We start from the raw sequence: 19,003 nt of genomic DNA on the forward strand, positions 1-19,003 counted from the left end.
AGGATTAAATCACTGGCAAGGACACACATGATAAAAAGTACTCAGAATTTCATACTTACAATGATTGGGCCCCAGAACGGAATTCCACTGGGTAATGAAACTGAAAATGTGGTGAAAATGAGTCCAATCCCTACCATAACTTGCAGTATGGCTGCCAAAATCAGCACAATCTAAAAGTAAAAAAAAAAAACGTTAGATTTCATATTCTACCAAGCATAATTTCCATGTGTCTGGCTAGGAGCTGGGATTGATACATTGCTACACTCAACCAATGACCATTGCTAGGCTACCATTTAGTATTGTCTTAATTTTTTCCTTTGCAATAAAATGAGTCACCTGTTACTGACAAACCCATTATTTGAAGCAGGATCTCCCACTGAAAACCTAACATCAATGTGTCTCAACTCTGAAACCCCCAAGGAATAAGCTGTACTCAAAGGAGAACCAGCAACATGATATCATAGGAAGGATAAAGGAAACAGTACACAAACCGTATGGACATCTAAGGCCTCTTTCACACGTCAGTGTCTCCGGTACGTGGAGTGACAGTTTTCTCACATACCGGAGACACTGACACACGTAGACCCATTAGAATCTATGTGTTTCTGCACATGTGCATGTTTTCACACGGACTGTGTGTCCGTGTGCAAAACACGTAGACTTGTCCGTTTTTTACCGGCAGCACGGACCACAGTATGGGCAGCACACGTGCACACGGAGAACAGTGTGTACTCTCCTCCGTGTGCATGTACTGCCTGTAGAAGAGACAGCACTACAGTAAGCGCTGTCCCCCCTGCGTGTGGTGCTGAAGCCTGCATTCATTCCTTCTCCCCAGCAGCGTTCGCTGCAGAGAAGGAATGAAAAATTTATTTTTTTCCCTTAAAAATAAGTTTGTAAGTCACCAATATAGCGCATATTCATTACTGTAATGAGCGGTACCATGTAACCGCTCACACAGGACCTGCTGCCGGCGCTGAGAGCATACATCGCAGGATCTGGGTGAGTATTTCCCGGCAAGCGGGGGGCGCACAGGGGATGGGAGGCAGGTGGTGAAAAAAAAAAACCTTGATTTTTCATCCCTTCTCTCCAGCGAACGCTGCTCGGGAGAAGGAATGAATGCCGGCTTCAGCACCAAAAGCAGGGACAGCACTTAACTGTAGCGCTGTCTCCTGCACGGTCCGTGTGGTCCTCAACCGGCACACGGGCGGCACACGGCTACCGCTCGTGTGCCACACTGATGTGCCACGTGAGCACACGGACATGGATAATTCCGGTACCGATTTCTCCAGTACCGGAATTATCTGGACATGTGAAAGAGGCCTAAGGGTGCGTGTCCATGTTCCATAATGACTGTGCTTTGAACGGAGCGGAAAACCCGCTCCGCCCTAAGCGGCGCCCCCTTCTGTATGTGCGGTGATTCCGTATGTGTTCATTGCACACATCCGGAATCGCCGCACCCTATACATAGGACCCTGTTATTTACCTTGCAGCGACGGAGCGTCCCTGCGAGGTAAATAGACATGCTGCGTTCTAAAAAGATGTGCCGCATGTCTGTTAACGCAGGGCTGCCGGATGCTTGTTCGCATGCATAGTGGAGACGGGATTTCATAAAATCCCCTCCTCTATGCTGTAACTTCTGGATGCTGCGGATTGAACGCTGCGGCTGTATGCACTTCCCCTGACGAAGCTGCATCTTGCAGCGATACGCGTGGGACTTCCCCCACACTACTTTGGTTCCGGGACTATTTTCCCCTTGACCTCTTGACGGCTGACGCCACGTACTGGACCGCCTAACAAGGTGATCTTTTTTCTACATGCAGCCTCTCGGTTTTACCTTTCGGCATAGGTTCTTCCATTATTTTTTCATTGAGATGGCGTGTGAACCCTAAGTTTCTCCATGCTATTTTTTGGGCTGATATTTCTACTATAATTGTAGCCTTGCTTCCTTAAGCATAGAAGTCGCCTCTTAGATGGTTCATACTTACTTTTTGCTGTTATTCATTAGGCTTATTGGGTCCTTATAGCTAGCATCAGCTCCTTTATCTACACAGGGGCACCTCTCTACTATATGGTTTTCTGGGGACGCCCAGATTATACCTATTGCCTCATTTTGTATATTTATACAAGAATTAGCCATTTTCTGTGAATATGTGGTATTACTTGTGACACATTTTTGTGCCCTAAGGTCGTCTCTATATGCTGATTTATTATAGGACCAGTGGTGTTGTTTGTGTTTTAATATGCTGTTATTGTGTTTCCTGTCTTCTTCAGTAAATTTTGCAATTTTATAATTTTTTTATATTTTTGTATTTTCGGAGTGCACTCTATATGCATGGTTCTTTCTCTTGCTCTCTTGCTGCAAGGTAAACAGACGTGCTGCGTTCTAAAAAGACGCTCCGCATGTCTGTTAACGCAGGGCCGCCGGATGCGTGTTCGCACGCATAGTGGAGATGGGATTTCATAAAAATCCCCTCCACTGTGCTGTAACATCTGGACGCTGCAGGGTTGAACGCTGCGGCTGTATGCAGCGTTCAATCCGCAGTTAATCCGGATATATTCCTGAACGTGGACACATACCCTAAGGATATGTTTCCAAGGTCAGGAATGGCTCAGAATTTGTTCAGAATTTGACGCAGGTAAAATCTGCACCAAATCTGCATCTGAGGTCACTGGCAGGTCACCTGCATTTTTAATGCATTTCCTTACATGCATTTTTATGCGTTTTTTTTGCATGTGTTTTTGATGCCTTTTTTCATTGCATGCGTTTTTTTTTGTCGTTTTAAATAAAGCTAATTGAAATTTGGCTTCTGGGAAGGAAAAAAAAGTGATTTCCTGTTTGCAGATATATTGGGATATGTTCCCACTTTCAGTAAACGCTGCGGGTTGGACGCTGCGTACATCCACGTTTTTCATGCTTTTTTCATGCGGATTTGTGTGTGTTTTTGTAAGCTAAATAAAGATATACAAAAAGATATACAAAAGAATTGTGACGTAATTTCCTTGTCCAACCTCTTCTTTTACATACTCTATTGAAGAATAATGTTTACACACACACAGATAGATACAGTAGATAGATAGATAGATGATTGATAGATAGATAGATAGATAGATAGATAGATAGATGATAGATAATAGATAGATGGTAGATAGATAACAGATAGATAGATAGATAGATGCAATAGATAGATGATAGATATGATAGATAGATAGATGCAATAGATAGATGATAGATACTGTACGATAGATAGATAGATATCATAGATAGATGTTAGATAAATGATAGATAGGTAGATAATAGATATATCTATAGATACATCGATAATATCAAGCCCGATGTTTAGTAATAAACATTATAAAATGGTACATAAAGAGTTAGGCCGGGATCACACATGCAAGAAGCTCGGACGAGTCTCGCATCTTAATACCCGCCACTGCCGCAGGCACTCGGGAGTGGAGCATGCACCTGCATGTATTTCTATGCAGCCACAGGCTCCGCTCTCGAGTGACGGCGGCAGTGCCGGGTATTAAGATGCGAGACTCGTCCGAGTTTCTCGCATGTGTGATCCTGGCCTTAAATAAAGACACACACACGAAATCCCCGTTAGGCTGGGGTCACTCTTGCAAGAAACTTGCATGAGACTTTCACCTCAATACCCAGCACTGCCTCCAGCACTCGGGAGCGGAGTGTGCGGCTGCATGTATTTCTATGTAGCTGAACGCTCCAGACCTGAGTGCAGGCGGCAGTGCCGGGTATTGTTGCGAGAGACTCGTGCGAGTTTCTCGCAAGTATGACTCCGGCCTTAAATGCAGTGTCTGTTTAATCTAAAAAAAAATGGCGTGGGCTCTCGCGCAATTTTCTGCGCCAGAGAGGGAAAGCCAGTGACTGGGGGATCGATGTTTGCAGCCTAGGAAGGGGTCAATACTCATGGAGCTTCCCAGGCTATGAACATCAGCCCACAGCTGTATACTGAGCCTTTACTGGCTATTAAAATAGGGGGACCCCCCAAAAAATGATGTGGGGTCCCCCTATAATTAATAGCCAGAAAGACTATGCAGACAGCCGCGGGCTGATATTCATAGCCTAGAGAGGGGCCATGGATATTGGGCCCCCCTGGCTACAAATACCAGCTCCCCGCCGCCCCAGAAATGGCGCATCTGTATGATGCGCCAATTCCGGCGCTTAGCCTCTCTCTTCCCACTGCCCTGTAGTGGTGGCATATGGGGTAATAAGATGTTAATGTCACCTTTGTAAGGTGAAATTAAGCCGAATTAGTAATGGAGAGACGTCAATAAGACACCTATCCATTACTAGTCCTATAGTTGGTAAAGGGTTAATAAAACACACACGTGCAGAAAAAAGTATTTTAATTAAATAAAACCCCACAAAAAATAATAAACCAACAGTATACTCTCTGTGTCCGACGCAGTCCTTAATAATGAGTGTCCCACAATGAGTCCAGCTCTACTACATCTGGATGCCTTACATCCAGACATAACAGAGCTTGTAGATGACCACCGGAGAGAGCTCTGTGGCGATCACCTATTTGTGTATGTATGTTTGTATATTGGCCACATAGTGTATACAGTGGGGCAAAAAAGTATTTAGTCAGTCAGCAATAGTGCAAGTTCCACCACTTAAAAAGATGAGAGGCATCTGTAATTTACATCATAGGTAGACCTCAACTATGGGAGACAAACTGAGAAAAAAAAATCCAGAAAATCACATTGTCTGTTTTTTTAACATTTTATTTGCATATTATGGTGGAAAATAAGTATTTGGTCAGAAACAAACAATCAAGATTTCTGGCTCTCACAGACCTGTAACTTCTTCTTTAAGAGTCTCCTCTTTTCTCCACTCATTACCTGTAGTAATGGCACCTGTTTAAACTTGTTATCAGTATAAAAAGACACCTGTGCACACCCTCAAACAGTCTGACTCCAAACTCCACTATGGTGAAGACCAAAGAGCTGTCAAAGGACACCAGAAACAAAATTGTAGCCCTGCATCAGGCTGGGAAGACTGAATCTGCAATAGCCAACCAGCTTGGAGTGAAGAAATCAACAGTGGGAGCAATAATTAGAAAATGGAAGACATACAAGACCACTGATAATCTCCCTCGATCTGGGGCTCCACGCAAAATCCCACCCTGTGGGGTCAGAATGATCACAAGAACGGTGAGCAAAAATCCCAGAACCACGCGGGGGGACCTAGTGAATGAACTGCAGAGAGCTGGGACCAATGTAACAAGGGATACCATAAGTAACACACTACGCCACCATGGACTCAGATCCTGCAGTGCCAGACGTGTCCCACTGCTTAAGCCAGTACATGTCTGGGCCCGTCTGAAGTTTGCTAGAGAGCATTTGGATGATCCAGAGGAGTTTTGGGAGAATTTCCTATGGTCTGATGAAACCAAACTGGAACTGTTTGGTAGAAACACAACTTGTCGTGTTTGGAGGAAAAAGAATACTGAGTTGCATCCATCAAACACCATACCTACTGTAAAGCATGGTGGTGGAAACATCATGCTTTGGGGCTGTTTCTCTGCAAAGGGGCCAGGACGACTGATCCGGGTACATGAAAGAATGAATGGGGCCATGTATCGTGAGATTTTGAGTGCAAACCTCCTTCCATCAGCAAGGGCATTGAAGATGAAACGTGGCTGGGTCTTTCAACATGACAATGATCCAAAGCACACCACCAGGGCAACGAAGGAGTGGCTTCGTAAGAAGCGTTTCAAGGTCCTGGAGTGGCCTAGCCAGTCTCCAGATCTCAACCCTATAGAAAACCTTTGGAGGGAGTTGAAAGTCCGTGTTGCCAAGCGAAAAGCCAAAAACATCACTGCTCTAGAGGAGATCTGCATGGAGGAATGGGCCAACATACCAACAACAGTGTGTGGCAACCTTGTGAAGACTTACAGAAAACGTTTGACCTCTGTCATTGCCAACAAAGGATATATTACAAAGTATTGAGATGAAATTTTGTTTCTGACCAAATACTTATTTTCCACCATAATATGCAAATAAAATGTTAAAAAAACAGACAATGTGATTTTCTGGATTTTTTTTCTCAGTTTGTCTCCCATAGTTGAGGTCTACCTATGATGTAAATTACAGACGCCTCTCATATTTTTAAGTGGTGGAACTTGCACTATTGCTGACTGACTAAATACTTTTTTGCCCCACTGTATGTGCACCTGTACATAAATTTAATATAAAGGTGTGCGGGCCCTATATTTTTTTGTGCAGTACATATTGGGGGTGGTCACCTCCAGGGCTCTGCACCCTTATCCACCCATATTTCCCACGCAAGATTATAAATATGAGCTGCGCCTGGATTTCTTTCACTACTTTGTTCAGATGAGGTCTGATTTAGCACAAGAAGAGGTAGGACATTAGTGATAGGGTCCATCAATAGTTAGGTTCAACTTGACGTGGTTATATGGCTTTTGCACTCTGATCAAAGATCACCAACCAAGTACCTTATGTTCTTAACGTTAACATTAATATTGGAGTTCATGTATTCATTAATCGCAGTGAGCTGACGCACATTGTATGTATATGTTTCTAGCAAATCTCTGTCTCTGCTAAAAGATAAGGCTTCAGAATTAGGGACCGCCAAATCATCACAATTTGCTAACTTGTTCAGAAGGTTACTGCAAGAGCATTAAGATAACGTTAGGTTGCACAATCCATTGACCAATGTCAAGTCATGTGTCAAATTGAAGTGATCACATCTAGTGATGAGCGAGCGCGCTTGGCACTGCTTGATACTACTTTGAGCATCAGGGTGCTTGGGCTTTCTCGCTACTTTATCGAGTCACCCTGGTGCTCGTGCACATTGGCAGGGGATTGTCTGCCAATCATGATAAAGCTGGAACTATGTTAGCTACTGGCATTACTGTGGATGGCAGGCCACATAAGGTTATTGGGTCTATATAACGCAAGGTGACGCAATGCTTGCTACACTGTATGTAATTTCCTCACTTCCCAGTGTTATACATTTGGTTCTACTACAAGTAGGCTTTTAGATTGTCAGCTCTTTCTCCTACTGGGAATTCTGTGTGAGGCTGCCGTCATACTAGCAGTATTTGGTCAGTATTTTACATCAGTATTTGTAGCCAAAACCAGGAGTGGGTGATAAATACAGAAGTGGTGCATATGTTTCTATTATACTTTTCCTCTATTTGTTCCACTCCTGGTTTTGGCTTCCAAATACTGATGTAAAATACTGACCAAATACTGCTAGTGTGACAGCAGCCTGAAAGCGGAGGGGAGTGAATGCCCCTTCCCTGGAGATGTGGTATGGATGTGTTATGGATGTTTTCTATGAAACACAGTTTTTAAAATTCTCTCTCGGAGAAAATGGCCACGGACAGTGTCTCGCCTTGCACCACATGTGCACGTACATCCTCTTCTGGGACTAGCCTGCTAATGCGCTGCCAATCACCTTCTTTAACTGAACTGTTCTGACCCTCTGCTCTTCAATGGTTACAGTGAATGCAGCCTTCTACATCCCATCATTGTTTTGGGGTGTTTCTTCTATTTTTCGTACAGCAATAGTGGTAAGAACTTCACTTCGTGTATTCTGAGGCCATCCTCAAAGTGTCTGCCAAGATATATTGTAATCCCTTCTTTAAACTTTTGCATGACTTTGCCTTTGCACAGTACTAAGGCTTTACCAGTTTAGGAGTACCACTGTTTTTTTAATTCTACCTAAATTTATACTGAGGCCATCTTTTACATGTCTTCCAGGGTGTATTGCAATCCCTCCTTTAAATTTTTGTTAGACCTTGCACTTAGTGCATAGGCTTTACCAGTGTAGGAGTCCCATTGTTTTTAACATTCTACCAAAATGTATTCTGAGGCACTCCTCTATGTGTCTTCCAGGGTGTTTTGAAGCCCCTTCTTGAAATTTTTGGAAGCTTCTGCTCTTAGTTAATAACTTATGAGTCTAGGAGTCAAACTACCTAACAATCTTAACAGAATTTGTATGAGGCCCTCCTTTATGTCTAATACAGAATGTATTGGAGTCCCTCTTCATTCAAATTTTTGTCAGTTACTGCATTGTCAGCATAGGCTTTGTAAGTTTTAGAGTCCCTCCTTCATAAATTAAACAGAATGTGTCTCAGCATGTCACACACACACAGTAAAATGTTAAAATTATATTTACCGGAGAATGTTTTATTCAACATTGAAAGCAATGAGAAAGCATTTTTGCTTTGTTTTTGTAATACATGTGAACATAGCCTAAGGGGTGGATGAGGCGGTTTTTTTTTTTTCTTTTCAATTTTGCCTTTTATACACAAGTCATTATACAGGAAATAAATGTTTTCTAGTATTTTTTCATGTAAAATCCATTTCATCTTCTGTTTTTGATGTTTTATTTTCAGTCCATAAAAGTGACGTAATACTCTGACAACATTATTCACAACAGCTACCTGTGAGTCAGAGATGCATCCAGGCATTTTCCCCATTCTTTTTCCATTCTATTTGAGCATTGGTTCCATCCTTTTCAGTGATTTTCCTGCCGCCCAGCCTTCCTGTTAGGGTCTGCAGGAAAAATCCTCGAGTTTCCCATTGACTTCCATCAGGGTCATCTCCAGGTTTTCGTGGGCCCCAGGCAAAGCATTTCAGTGTGCCCCATTAACACATATCATGCTTCATGATGTACAGAAACGGCAGAGAAATATAGATGTTGTACAATGCCAAAGAATTTGCTTCTTACATTACATGAGTGATATCTATTGTAAATTCTACAATAGCTCAGAAACCGGACAGTATAGTACTCTATACAGTATTATGGGCACCACATAGCGCTATATACAGAATAATGAGCCCCATATATTGCTCCATACAGTTTTATGGGCACCACATAATGCTCCATACAGAATAATGAGCCCCATATATTGATCAATACAGTATTATGGGCACCACATAGTGCTCCATAGAGAATTATTAGCACCATTTATTGCTCCATATAGTAGACTGCTCAAAAAAATAAAGGGAACACTAAAATCCCACATCCTAGATATCACTGAATGAAATATTCCGGTTGTAAATCTTTATTCATTGCATAGTGGAATGTGTTGAGAACAATAAAACCTAAAATTTACCAACATAAATCACAACTAATATCCCATGGAAGTCTGGAGTTGAAATGATGCTCACAATTAAAGTGGAAAATGAGGTTACAGGCTGATGCAACTTCAGTTGAAATGCCTCAAGACAAGGAAATGATGCTCAGTAGTGTGTGCGCCCTCCACATGCCTGTATGAACTCCCCACAACACCTGGGCATGCTGCTATTGAGGTGACGGATGGTCTCCTGAGGGATCTCCTCCCAGACCTGGACTAAAGCATCTGCCAACTCCTGGACAGTCTGTGGTGAAACGTGACGTTGGTGAATGGTGCGAGACATGATGCCGAAGATTTGTTCAATCGGATTCAGGTCTGGGGAACGGGCGGGCCAGTCCATAGAGTCAATGCCTTCATCTTGCAGGAACTGCTGACACACTCCAGCCACATGAGGTCAGGCATTGTCCTGCATTGGAGGAACCCAGGGCCAACAGCACCCACATATGGTCTCACAAAGTGTCTGAGGATCTCATCTCGGTACCTAATGGCAGTCAAGCTACCTCTGGCGAGCACATGGAGGGCTGTGTGGCCCTCCAAAGAAATGCCACCCCACATCATTACTGACCCACTGCCAAAGCGGTCATGCTGAAAGATGTTGCAGGCAGCAAATCGCTCTCCATGGCATCTCCAGACTGTCACATGTGCTCAGTGTGAACGTGCTTTCATCTGTGAAGAGCACAGGGTGCCAGTGGTGAATTTACCAATCCTGGTGTTCTGTGGCAAATGCCAAGCATCCTGCACGGTGATGGGCTGTGAGCACAACCCCCATCTGTGGACGTCAGGCACTCAGACCATCCTCATGGGGTCGGTTTCTAACCATTTGTGCAGACACATGCACATTTGTGGCCTGCTGGAGGTCATGTTGCAGGGCTCTGGCAGTGCTCCTATTCCTCCTTGCACAAAGGCTGAGATAGTGGTTCTGCTGCTGGGTTGTTGCCCCCTCCACGTCTTCTGGTGTACTGGCCTGTCTCCTGGTAGCGCCTCCAGCCTCTGGACACTACGCTGACAGACACAGCAAACCTTGCCACAGCGCGCATTGATGTGCCATCCTGGATGAACTGCACTACCTGAGTCACTTGCGTGGGTTATAGAGTCCGTCTCATGATACCACGAGTGTGAAAGCACAACCAACATTTAAAATTGACCAAAACATCAGCCAGAAAGCATTGGTACTGAGATGTGGTCTGTGGTCCCCACCTGCAGAACCACTCCTTTATTGAGTGTGTCTTGATAATTGCCAATAATTTTCATCTGTTTATTCCATTTGCACAACAGCATGTGAAATTGATTGTGAAACAGTGTTGCTTCCTAAGTGGACAGTTTGATTTCACAGAAGTTTGATTTACTTGGAGTTATATTCTGCTGTTTAAGTGTTCCCTTTATTTTTTTGAGCAGTGTATTATGGGCACCGCGTAGCGCTCCATACAGAATAATGAGCCCCATATATTGCTCCATACAGTATTACGAGACCCATGTATTGCTCCACACAGTAAAATGGACCCCATATATTGCTCCATACAGAATATTGAGCCCCATATATTGCTCCATACAGTATAATCAGAATCATATATTGTTCCATACAGTATTATGAGCCCCATACAGCGCTCCATACAGTATAATTGTTCCCATATATTGCTCCACACAGAATGGTGAGCCCCATATTGCTCCGTACAGTATTATGGGCACTACATAGTGCTCCATACAGAATAATGAGCCCCATATATTGCTCCACACAATATTATGAGAACCATATATTGCTCCATACAGTATTATGAGACCCAGGTACTGCGCCACACAGTATAAAGGACCCCATGTATTGCTCCATACAGAACATTGAGCCCCATATATTGCTCCATACATTATAATCAACTTCATATATTGTTCCATACAGTATTATGAGCCCCATATAGCGCTCCATGCAGTATAATGGACCCCATGTATTGCTCCATACAAAATAAGGAGCCCCATATATTGCTGCATACAGAATAAGGAGTCCCATATATTGCTCAATACAGTATTATGAGCCAAATATAGCACTCCATACAGTATAATGGACTCCATATATTGCTCCATACAGTATAATGGGATAAAGAATAATGAACCCCATATAATGATCCATACATAATGGATTCCATATAATGCTGCATACATAATGAGCCTCATATATTGCTCTATAAGTAATGGGCCCCATATAATGTCCCATACAGTATATGATAGGCCCCATATAATGCTTCATACATAATGGACCCCATGAGAAAGATAGCGGACCAAATATTTAACTATAAATAACAAATTCAAATCAAATACAGATATATAGCAAAATATAGAAGTTAAACGCGGCCGCTACAGATCATGAATAGCAGACCATTCAGAGTGCTGAGTAAAAAACAAATATATGGAGATCAAAAATTATATATGAAGGAGATATATAAAAAATGGGAGAGACAATTATTATATGATTATAAAATACCTTTATTAAATATAATTGGTAAAAAAGTGGCACTACAAAGTGTGCCTGTACTTGGAGAAATGCTAAATACAGTATGTGCTATAAAGAAAATTAATTATCTAAATATATAGGAAAATATTTTTAATAAAACTATAGCACAAAGGAGAACGGACACAAAAAAAGGAAAATTAGAAAAAATTGTATCATAGGTAAAAACAATCACTTGGACCATGATGCGTACAACTATGCATATAGAGGCACATATATGTATGCGGATAAAGATGAGCAGCCAACACAATAAAAATCTGATGGTGTATATAGCTATAGACTAAGGGGCATATATAAATGTGCAAAAATGATACTAACAAGCAAATAGGGCAAGCAAGGTGTAGCTGTATAAAAAATATATATAAGTGATCATGTGTAATATATATTTTTATGTGTATATATATATATGTGTGCAAACTGCAACAAAAAAAGTGCATAAGTGCAAGAGAAATATATATATGTACCAGCAGCTACTATAATTGGCAGTGTTCACATAGATCTAAATACTATGTGCTCACACATAGAATAGGAATTGACCGATTGGTATGGATCGTTTTGTGGCTGGTGGATGTGAGGACGAAGCATGTAGGAAGGAATTAACTGCTGTATCTTTACGATACAAGTCCATTTCTTCTGTTCCTCTCATCGGCATCTCTCTCCTGTATATATACATCCTCCGGTTCCTCCTGTACATCACCCCCTGACGAAGGATTGTATCCGAAACGCGTGTCTGGGTGCGCTGTGCTTGGAGAAACGGACCCCTAAAGATATCTATCATACATCTAATTAATATATATTTTTCACTTGGAGCCTGGCGTTCATCACATGTGCTGTGTGAGCACATAGTATTTTTATATACATATATGTGCCTCTATATGCATGGTTGCACGCATCATGGTCCAAGAGATTAATTGTTTTTTCCTATGATACAATTTTTTCTAATTTTCCTTTTTTTGTGTCCGTTCTCCTTTGTGCTATAGTTTTATTACAAATATTTTCCTATATATTTACATAATTAATTTTCATAATGGACCCCATGTGTTGTGAATTCTGTGGTCACGAGTGGTACTGCGGCTTCTGAGTTTCCTTCCTCAGGTGATGAGGTTAAGTCGTTAGGTGCTGCTCTATTTAACTCCACCTAGTGCTTTGATCCTGGCCTCCAGTCAATGTTCTAGTATTGGTCTTGCTTCCTCCTGGATCGTTCCTGTGGCCTGTCTGCTCAGCATAAGCTAAGTTCTGCTTGTGTTACTTTTGTTGCTATATTTTCTGTCCAGCTTGCTTTTTTGGTTTTGCTTGCTTGCTGGAAGCTCTGAGACGCAGAGGGAGCACCTCCGTACCGTTAGTCGGTGCGGAGGGTCTTTTTGCCCCTCTGCGTGGTTGTTTGTAGGTTTTTGTGTTGACCGCAAAGCTATCTTTCCTATCCTCGGTCTATTCAGTAAGTCGGGCCTCACTTTGCTAAATCTATTTCATCTCTGTGTTTGTATTTTCATCTTAACTCACAGTCATTATATGTGGGGGGCTGCCTTTTCCTTTGGGGAATTTCTCTGAGGCAAGGTAGGCTTATTTTTCTATCTTCAGGCTAGCTAGTTTCTCAGGCTGTGCCGAGTTGCATAGGGAGCGTTAGGCGCAATCCACGGCTACCTCTAGTGTGGTTTGATAGGTTTAGGGATTGCGGTCAGCAGAGTTCCCACGTCTCAAAGCTCGTCCTATGTTTTGTGGTATTTGTCAGGTCACTTGTGTGCTCTGAACTTCAAGGTCCATTGTGGTTCTGAATTACCTATTCATAACACCCATGTAATGCTCCATACAGAATGGGCCCCATATAATGCTCCATACATAATGGGACCCATATAATGATCTATGCAGAATGAAGCTCCATATAATGCTCCATATATACAGTAATGTCATCGATGGTGAGTGGGTCTCCCCGCTTCGTGAGGGTCCCAGCACTGCTCAGTTTGAATAAGGAGCACTTGAGCATTTCAGTGCTCGCTCATCATTAACCCCTTTCTACCATTAGACATACTATTCCATCCATGTGGGGTGGACCCTACTTCCCAAGGACGGAATAGTACGTCCAGCGCGATCAGCCGCGCTCACGGAGGGAGCGCGGCCGGGTGTCAGCTACTTATCGCAGCTGACATCAGACACTATGTGCCAGGAGCGGTCACGGACCGCCCCGGCATATTAACCCCCGGCACACCGCGATCAAACATGATCGCGATATGCCTGCGGTGCAGGGAAGCATCGCGCAGGGAGGGGGCTCCCTGCGGGCTTCCCTGAGACCCCCACAGCAACGCGATGTGATCGCGTTGCTGCGAGGGTCTACTACCTTCCTCTCCCTGCAGGCCCCGGATCCAAAATTGCCGCGGCATCCGGGTCCTACAGGGAGGGAGGTGGCTTACCAAGTGCCTGCTCAGAGCAGGCACTTGGTAACGCTGCAGCGCTCTGAGACAGATCGGTGATCTGACAGAGTGCTGTGCAAACTGTCAGATCACTGATCTGTGATGTCCCCCCTGGGACAAAGTAAAAAAAGTTAAAAAAGAAAAATTTCCAAATGTGTAAAAAAAAAAAATCCTAAATAATGAAAAAATATGTATATATTATTCCCATAAATACATATCTTTATCTAAATAAAAAAACAAAAACAATAAAAGTACACATATTTAGTATCGCCGCGTCCGTAACGACCCGACCTATAAAACTGGCCAACTAGTTAACCCCTTCAGTAAACACCGTAAGAAAAAAAAAAAAACGAGGCAAAAAACAACGCTTTATTATCATACTGCCGAACAAAAAGTGGAGTAACACGCGATCAAAAAGACGGATATAAATAACCATGGTACCGCTGAAAGCGTCATCTTGTCCCGCAAAAAATGAGCTGCCATACAGCATCATCAGCAAAAAAACAAAAAAGTTATAGCCCTGAGAATAAAGCGATGCAAAAATAATTATTTTTTCTATAAAATAGTTTTTAACGTATAAAAGCGCCAAAACATAAAAAAATGATATAAATGAGGTATCGCTGTAATCATACTGACCCGAAGAATAAAACTGCTTTATCAATTTTACCAAACGCGGAACGGTATAAACGCCTCCCCCAAAAGAAATTCATGAATAGCTGGCTTTTGGTCATTCTGCCCCACAAAAATCAGAATAAAAAGCGATCAAAAAATGTCATGTGCCCGAAAATGTTACCAATAAAAACGTCTACTTGTCCCGCAAAAAGCAAGACCTCATATGACTCTGTGGACTCAAATATGGAAAAATTATAGCTCTCAAAATATGTTAACGCAAAAAATATTTTTTGCAATAAAAAGCGTCTTTCAGTGTGTGACGGCTGCCAATCATAAAAATCCGCTAAAAAACCCACTATAAAAGTAAATCAAACCCCCCTTCATCACCCCCTTAGTTAGGGAAAAATTAAAAAATTAAAAAAATGTATTTATTTCCATTTTCCCATTAGGGTTAGGGTTGGGGCTAGGGTTATGTTAGGGTTGGGGCTAGGGTTAGGGCTAGGGTTAAGGCTACAGTTAAAGGGAACCTGTCACCCCGTTTTTTCAGATTGAGCTATAAATACTGTTAAATAGGGCCTGCGCTGTGCGTTACTATAGTGTATGTAGTGTACCCTGATTCCCCATGTATGCTGAGAAATACATTACCAAAGTCGCCGTTTTCGCCTGTCAATCAGGCTGGTCAGGTCGGGTGGGCGTGTTCACAGCGCTCTTTTCTTCCCCAGCTTTCCGTTGGTGGCGTAGTGGTGTGCGCATGTCCAAGGTCCGAATTCCCTGCGCCCACGTGAAGACACAGCGCGCGATCTGCGCTGTCATCCCTTTCATTGGTGGGGGCGGCATCTTCCTGGGGCCGCGCGTGCGCAGATGGAGTGCTCTGCTGCACGGGGCTTCAGGAAAATGGCCGCGGGATGCCACGCGTGCGCACAAGAGATCGCGGCGGCCATTTTCCCAAAGCCGAGTTTGCATCTCGGCTTTGGGAAAATGGCCGCCGCGATCTCTTGTGTGCACGTGCGGCATCCCGCGGCCATTTTCCTGAAGCCCCGTGCAGCAGAGCACTCCATCTGCGCACGCGCGGCCCCAGGAAGATGGCCGCTCCCACCGATGAAAGGGATGACAGCGCAGATCGCGCGCTGTGTCTTCACGTGGGCGCAGGGAATTCGGACCTTGGAAATGCGCACACCACTACGCCACCAACGGAAAGCTGGGGAAGAAAAGCGCTGTGAACACGCCCACCCGACCTGGCCAGCCTGATTGACAGGCGAAAACGGCGACTTTGGTAATGTATTTCTCAGCATACATGGGGAATCAGGGTACACTACATACACTATAGTAACGCACAGCGCAGGCCCTATTTAACAGTATTTATAGGTCAATCTGAAAAAACGGGGTGACAGGTTCCCTTTAAGGTTAAGGCTACAGTTAGGGTTGGGGCTAAAGTTAGGGTTTGGATTACATTTACGGTTGGGAATAGGGTTGGGATTAGGGTTAGGGGTGTGTCTGGGTTAGAGGTGTGGTTAGCGTTACCGTTGGAATTAGGGTTAGGGGTGTGTTTTGATTAGGGTTTTAGTTATAATTGGGGGGTTTCCACTGTTTAGGCACATCAGGGGCTCTCCAAACGCGACATGGCGTCCGATCTCAATTCCAGCCAATTCTGCGTTGAAAAAGTAAAACAGTGCTCCTTCCCTTCCGAGCTCTCCCGTGTGCCCAAACAGGAGTTTACCCCAACATATAGGGTATCAGCGTACTCAGGACAAATTGGACAACAACTTTTGGGGTCCAATTTCTCCTGTTACCCTTGGGAAAATACAAAACTGGGGGCTAAAAAATAATTTTTGTGGGAAAAAAAAGATTTTTTATTTTCCCGGCTCTGCGTTATAAACTGTAGTGAAACACTTGGGGGCTCAAAGTTCTCACAACACATCTAGATAAGTTCCTTAGGGGGTCTACTTTCCAAAATGGTGTCACTTGAGGGGGGTTTCAATGTTTAGGCACATCAGTGGCTCTCCAAACGCAACATGATGTCCCATCTCAATTCCTGTCAATTTTGCAGTGAAAAGTCAAACAGCGCTCCTTCTCTTCCGAGCTCTCCCATGCGCCCAAACAGTGGTTTACCCCCACATATGGGGTATCAGCATACTCAGGACAAATTGTACAACAAATTTTTGGTTCCAATTTCTTCTCTTAGTATTGGGAAAATAAAAAATTGGGGGCGAAAAGATAATTTTTGTGAAAAAAAATGATTTTTTATTTTCACGGTTCTGCATTATAAACTTCTGTGAAGTACTTGGTGGGTCAAAGTGCTCACCACACCTCTAGATAGGTTCCTTAGGGGGTCTACTTTCCAAAATGGTGTCACTTGTGGGGGGTTTCAATGTTTAGGCAGATCAGTGGCTCTCCAAACGCAACATGGCGTCCCATCTCAATTCCAGTCAATTTTGCATTGAAAAGTCAAATGGCACTCCTTCGCTTCTAAGCTCTGTCATGCGCCCAAACAGTGGTTTACCTCCACTTATGGGGTATCGGCGTACTCAGGACAAATTGTACAACAACGTTTGGGGTCCATTTTCTCCTGTAACCCTTGGTAAAATAAAACAAATTGGAGCTGAAGTAAATTTTTTGTGAAAAAAAGTTAAATGTTAATTTTTATTTAAACATTCCAAAAATTCCTGTGAAACACCTGAAGGGTTAATAAACTTCTTGAATGTGGTTTTGAGAACCTTGAGGGGTGCAGTTTTTAGAATGGTGTCACACTTGGGTACTTTCTATCATATAGACCCCTCAAAATGTCTTCAAATGAGATGTGGTCCCTAAAATAAAATGGTGTTGTAAAAATGAGAAATTGCTGGGATAACCTTTGCTATATCTGTAACTATAACATGGATTTATGTCTTTTAACATTCTGTGACTTATGACGATAAATTGCAGAGTCATCTATCAAAAACTATGGTATGCCCTAACAGCAATTGTCACAGAAACATTTCTGGGCACCATTATATGGACTTAGGATGCCAAGTAATAAAATGCTATATACCTGCAGACATAGGCTGCCGTCACACTAGCAGTATTTGGTCAGTATTTTACATCAGTATTTGTAAGACAAAACCAGGAGTGGGTGATAAATGCAGAAGTGGTGCATGTGTTTCTATTATACTTTTCCTCTATTTGTTCCACTCCTGGTTTTGGCTCACAAATACTGATGTAAAATACTGACCAAATACTGCTAGTGTGACGGCAGCCATAGTGGTATTCTGCAGGTAAATACCTTTTTAATCATGCTCGACAGTGTACCTGGAAGAGTGGCTACCAAGAGAAAATGAAGTTATATTCTTCTTGCAGCCATCTCCTTCCAGTATTTGGGGCGGTGCAGGAACATGTAAGGCCACCTGTACACATTGAGTATTTAAGCCAAAACCAGGAGTGGAACAATCAGAGGAAAAGTATAATAGAAACACGTCACCACTTCTGTATTTCTGGTTTTGACTTACAAATACTGATGTAAAAAACTCACCAAATAATCAGCGTGTACACATAGCATTACAGTAACTACTTACATTTTAAACACCCCCCTGCAGCTTGACTGACAGCCAGCTTTGCAGCACGTGAGCACAGCGTGTGTGTGTGTGCAGCATCTGTGTGTGCGCAGTGCAGGCTGACAGTCAAAGAGAAGGAGGAGTGATTACAGTGCTCACTGTAAAGTCAATGGTGGCTGTAGCTGCTCCAGCAACTGCCCTGATAACTGAAAAGAAGTGGCTGCATGAAGAATATAACTTAATTATCTCTCTGTGGGCACTTTCCTGTAAGGCTACTTTCACACTAGCATCGGAATCTTCCCGTCGCAATGCGTCGAGCCGAGATTCCGACGCTAGCGTTTGATGCGCCGCACAACGGGTGCAGCGGATGCACTTCTCCGGCGCATCCGTTGCCCCATTGTGAGGTGCGGGGAGGTGAGGGCGGAGTTCCGGCCGCGCATGCGCGGTCGGAAAAAGCGGTCTGTCGGCAGCAAAAAAATTTACATTTAACATTTTTTGCTCCCGGCGGTCCGCCACAACACGGCGCAACCGTCGCACGACTGTTACGACGTGTGGCAATGCGTCACAATGCGTTGCTAATGTTAATCTATGGGGCAAAAACGCATCCTGCAGATAACTTTGCAGGATGCATTTTTTGCCATAAACGACGCATTGCGACATATTGCAAAAAACGCCAGTGTGAAAGTAGCCTAAGTCAGCCACAAATGTTTAAAGTCACCTACCGTGTGCCATTAATGCTGGTGTCTTTTTATAAGGTCTAACGTGATTGCTAATTATGCACTTATTTTTTAATTGCTCGTTTCGGTGAAACAATCAGTATCTTCA

The 19,003-nt window shown here is 43.2% G+C and overlaps 1 protein-coding gene across 1 annotated transcript in view; it reads right to left on the minus strand.

Moving 5' to 3' along the window:
* LOC138667661 (membrane-spanning 4-domains subfamily A member 4D-like) overlaps window positions 1-19,003 on the minus strand; it is a 45,946-nt gene that overhangs the window by 17,096 nt on the left and 9,847 nt on the right. The window contains exon 2 of the mRNA XM_069755786.1: window positions 60-170. Within this exon, the coding sequence (XP_069611887.1) occupies window positions 60-170 (111 nt within the window). The remainder of the gene's footprint in view (window positions 1-59; window positions 171-19,003) is intronic.

This window comes from Ranitomeya imitator, chromosome 2 (assembly GCF_032444005.1).
Source record: "Ranitomeya imitator isolate aRanImi1 chromosome 2, aRanImi1.pri, whole genome shotgun sequence".
Lineage (NCBI taxonomy): Eukaryota > Metazoa > Chordata > Amphibia > Anura > Dendrobatidae > Ranitomeya > Ranitomeya imitator.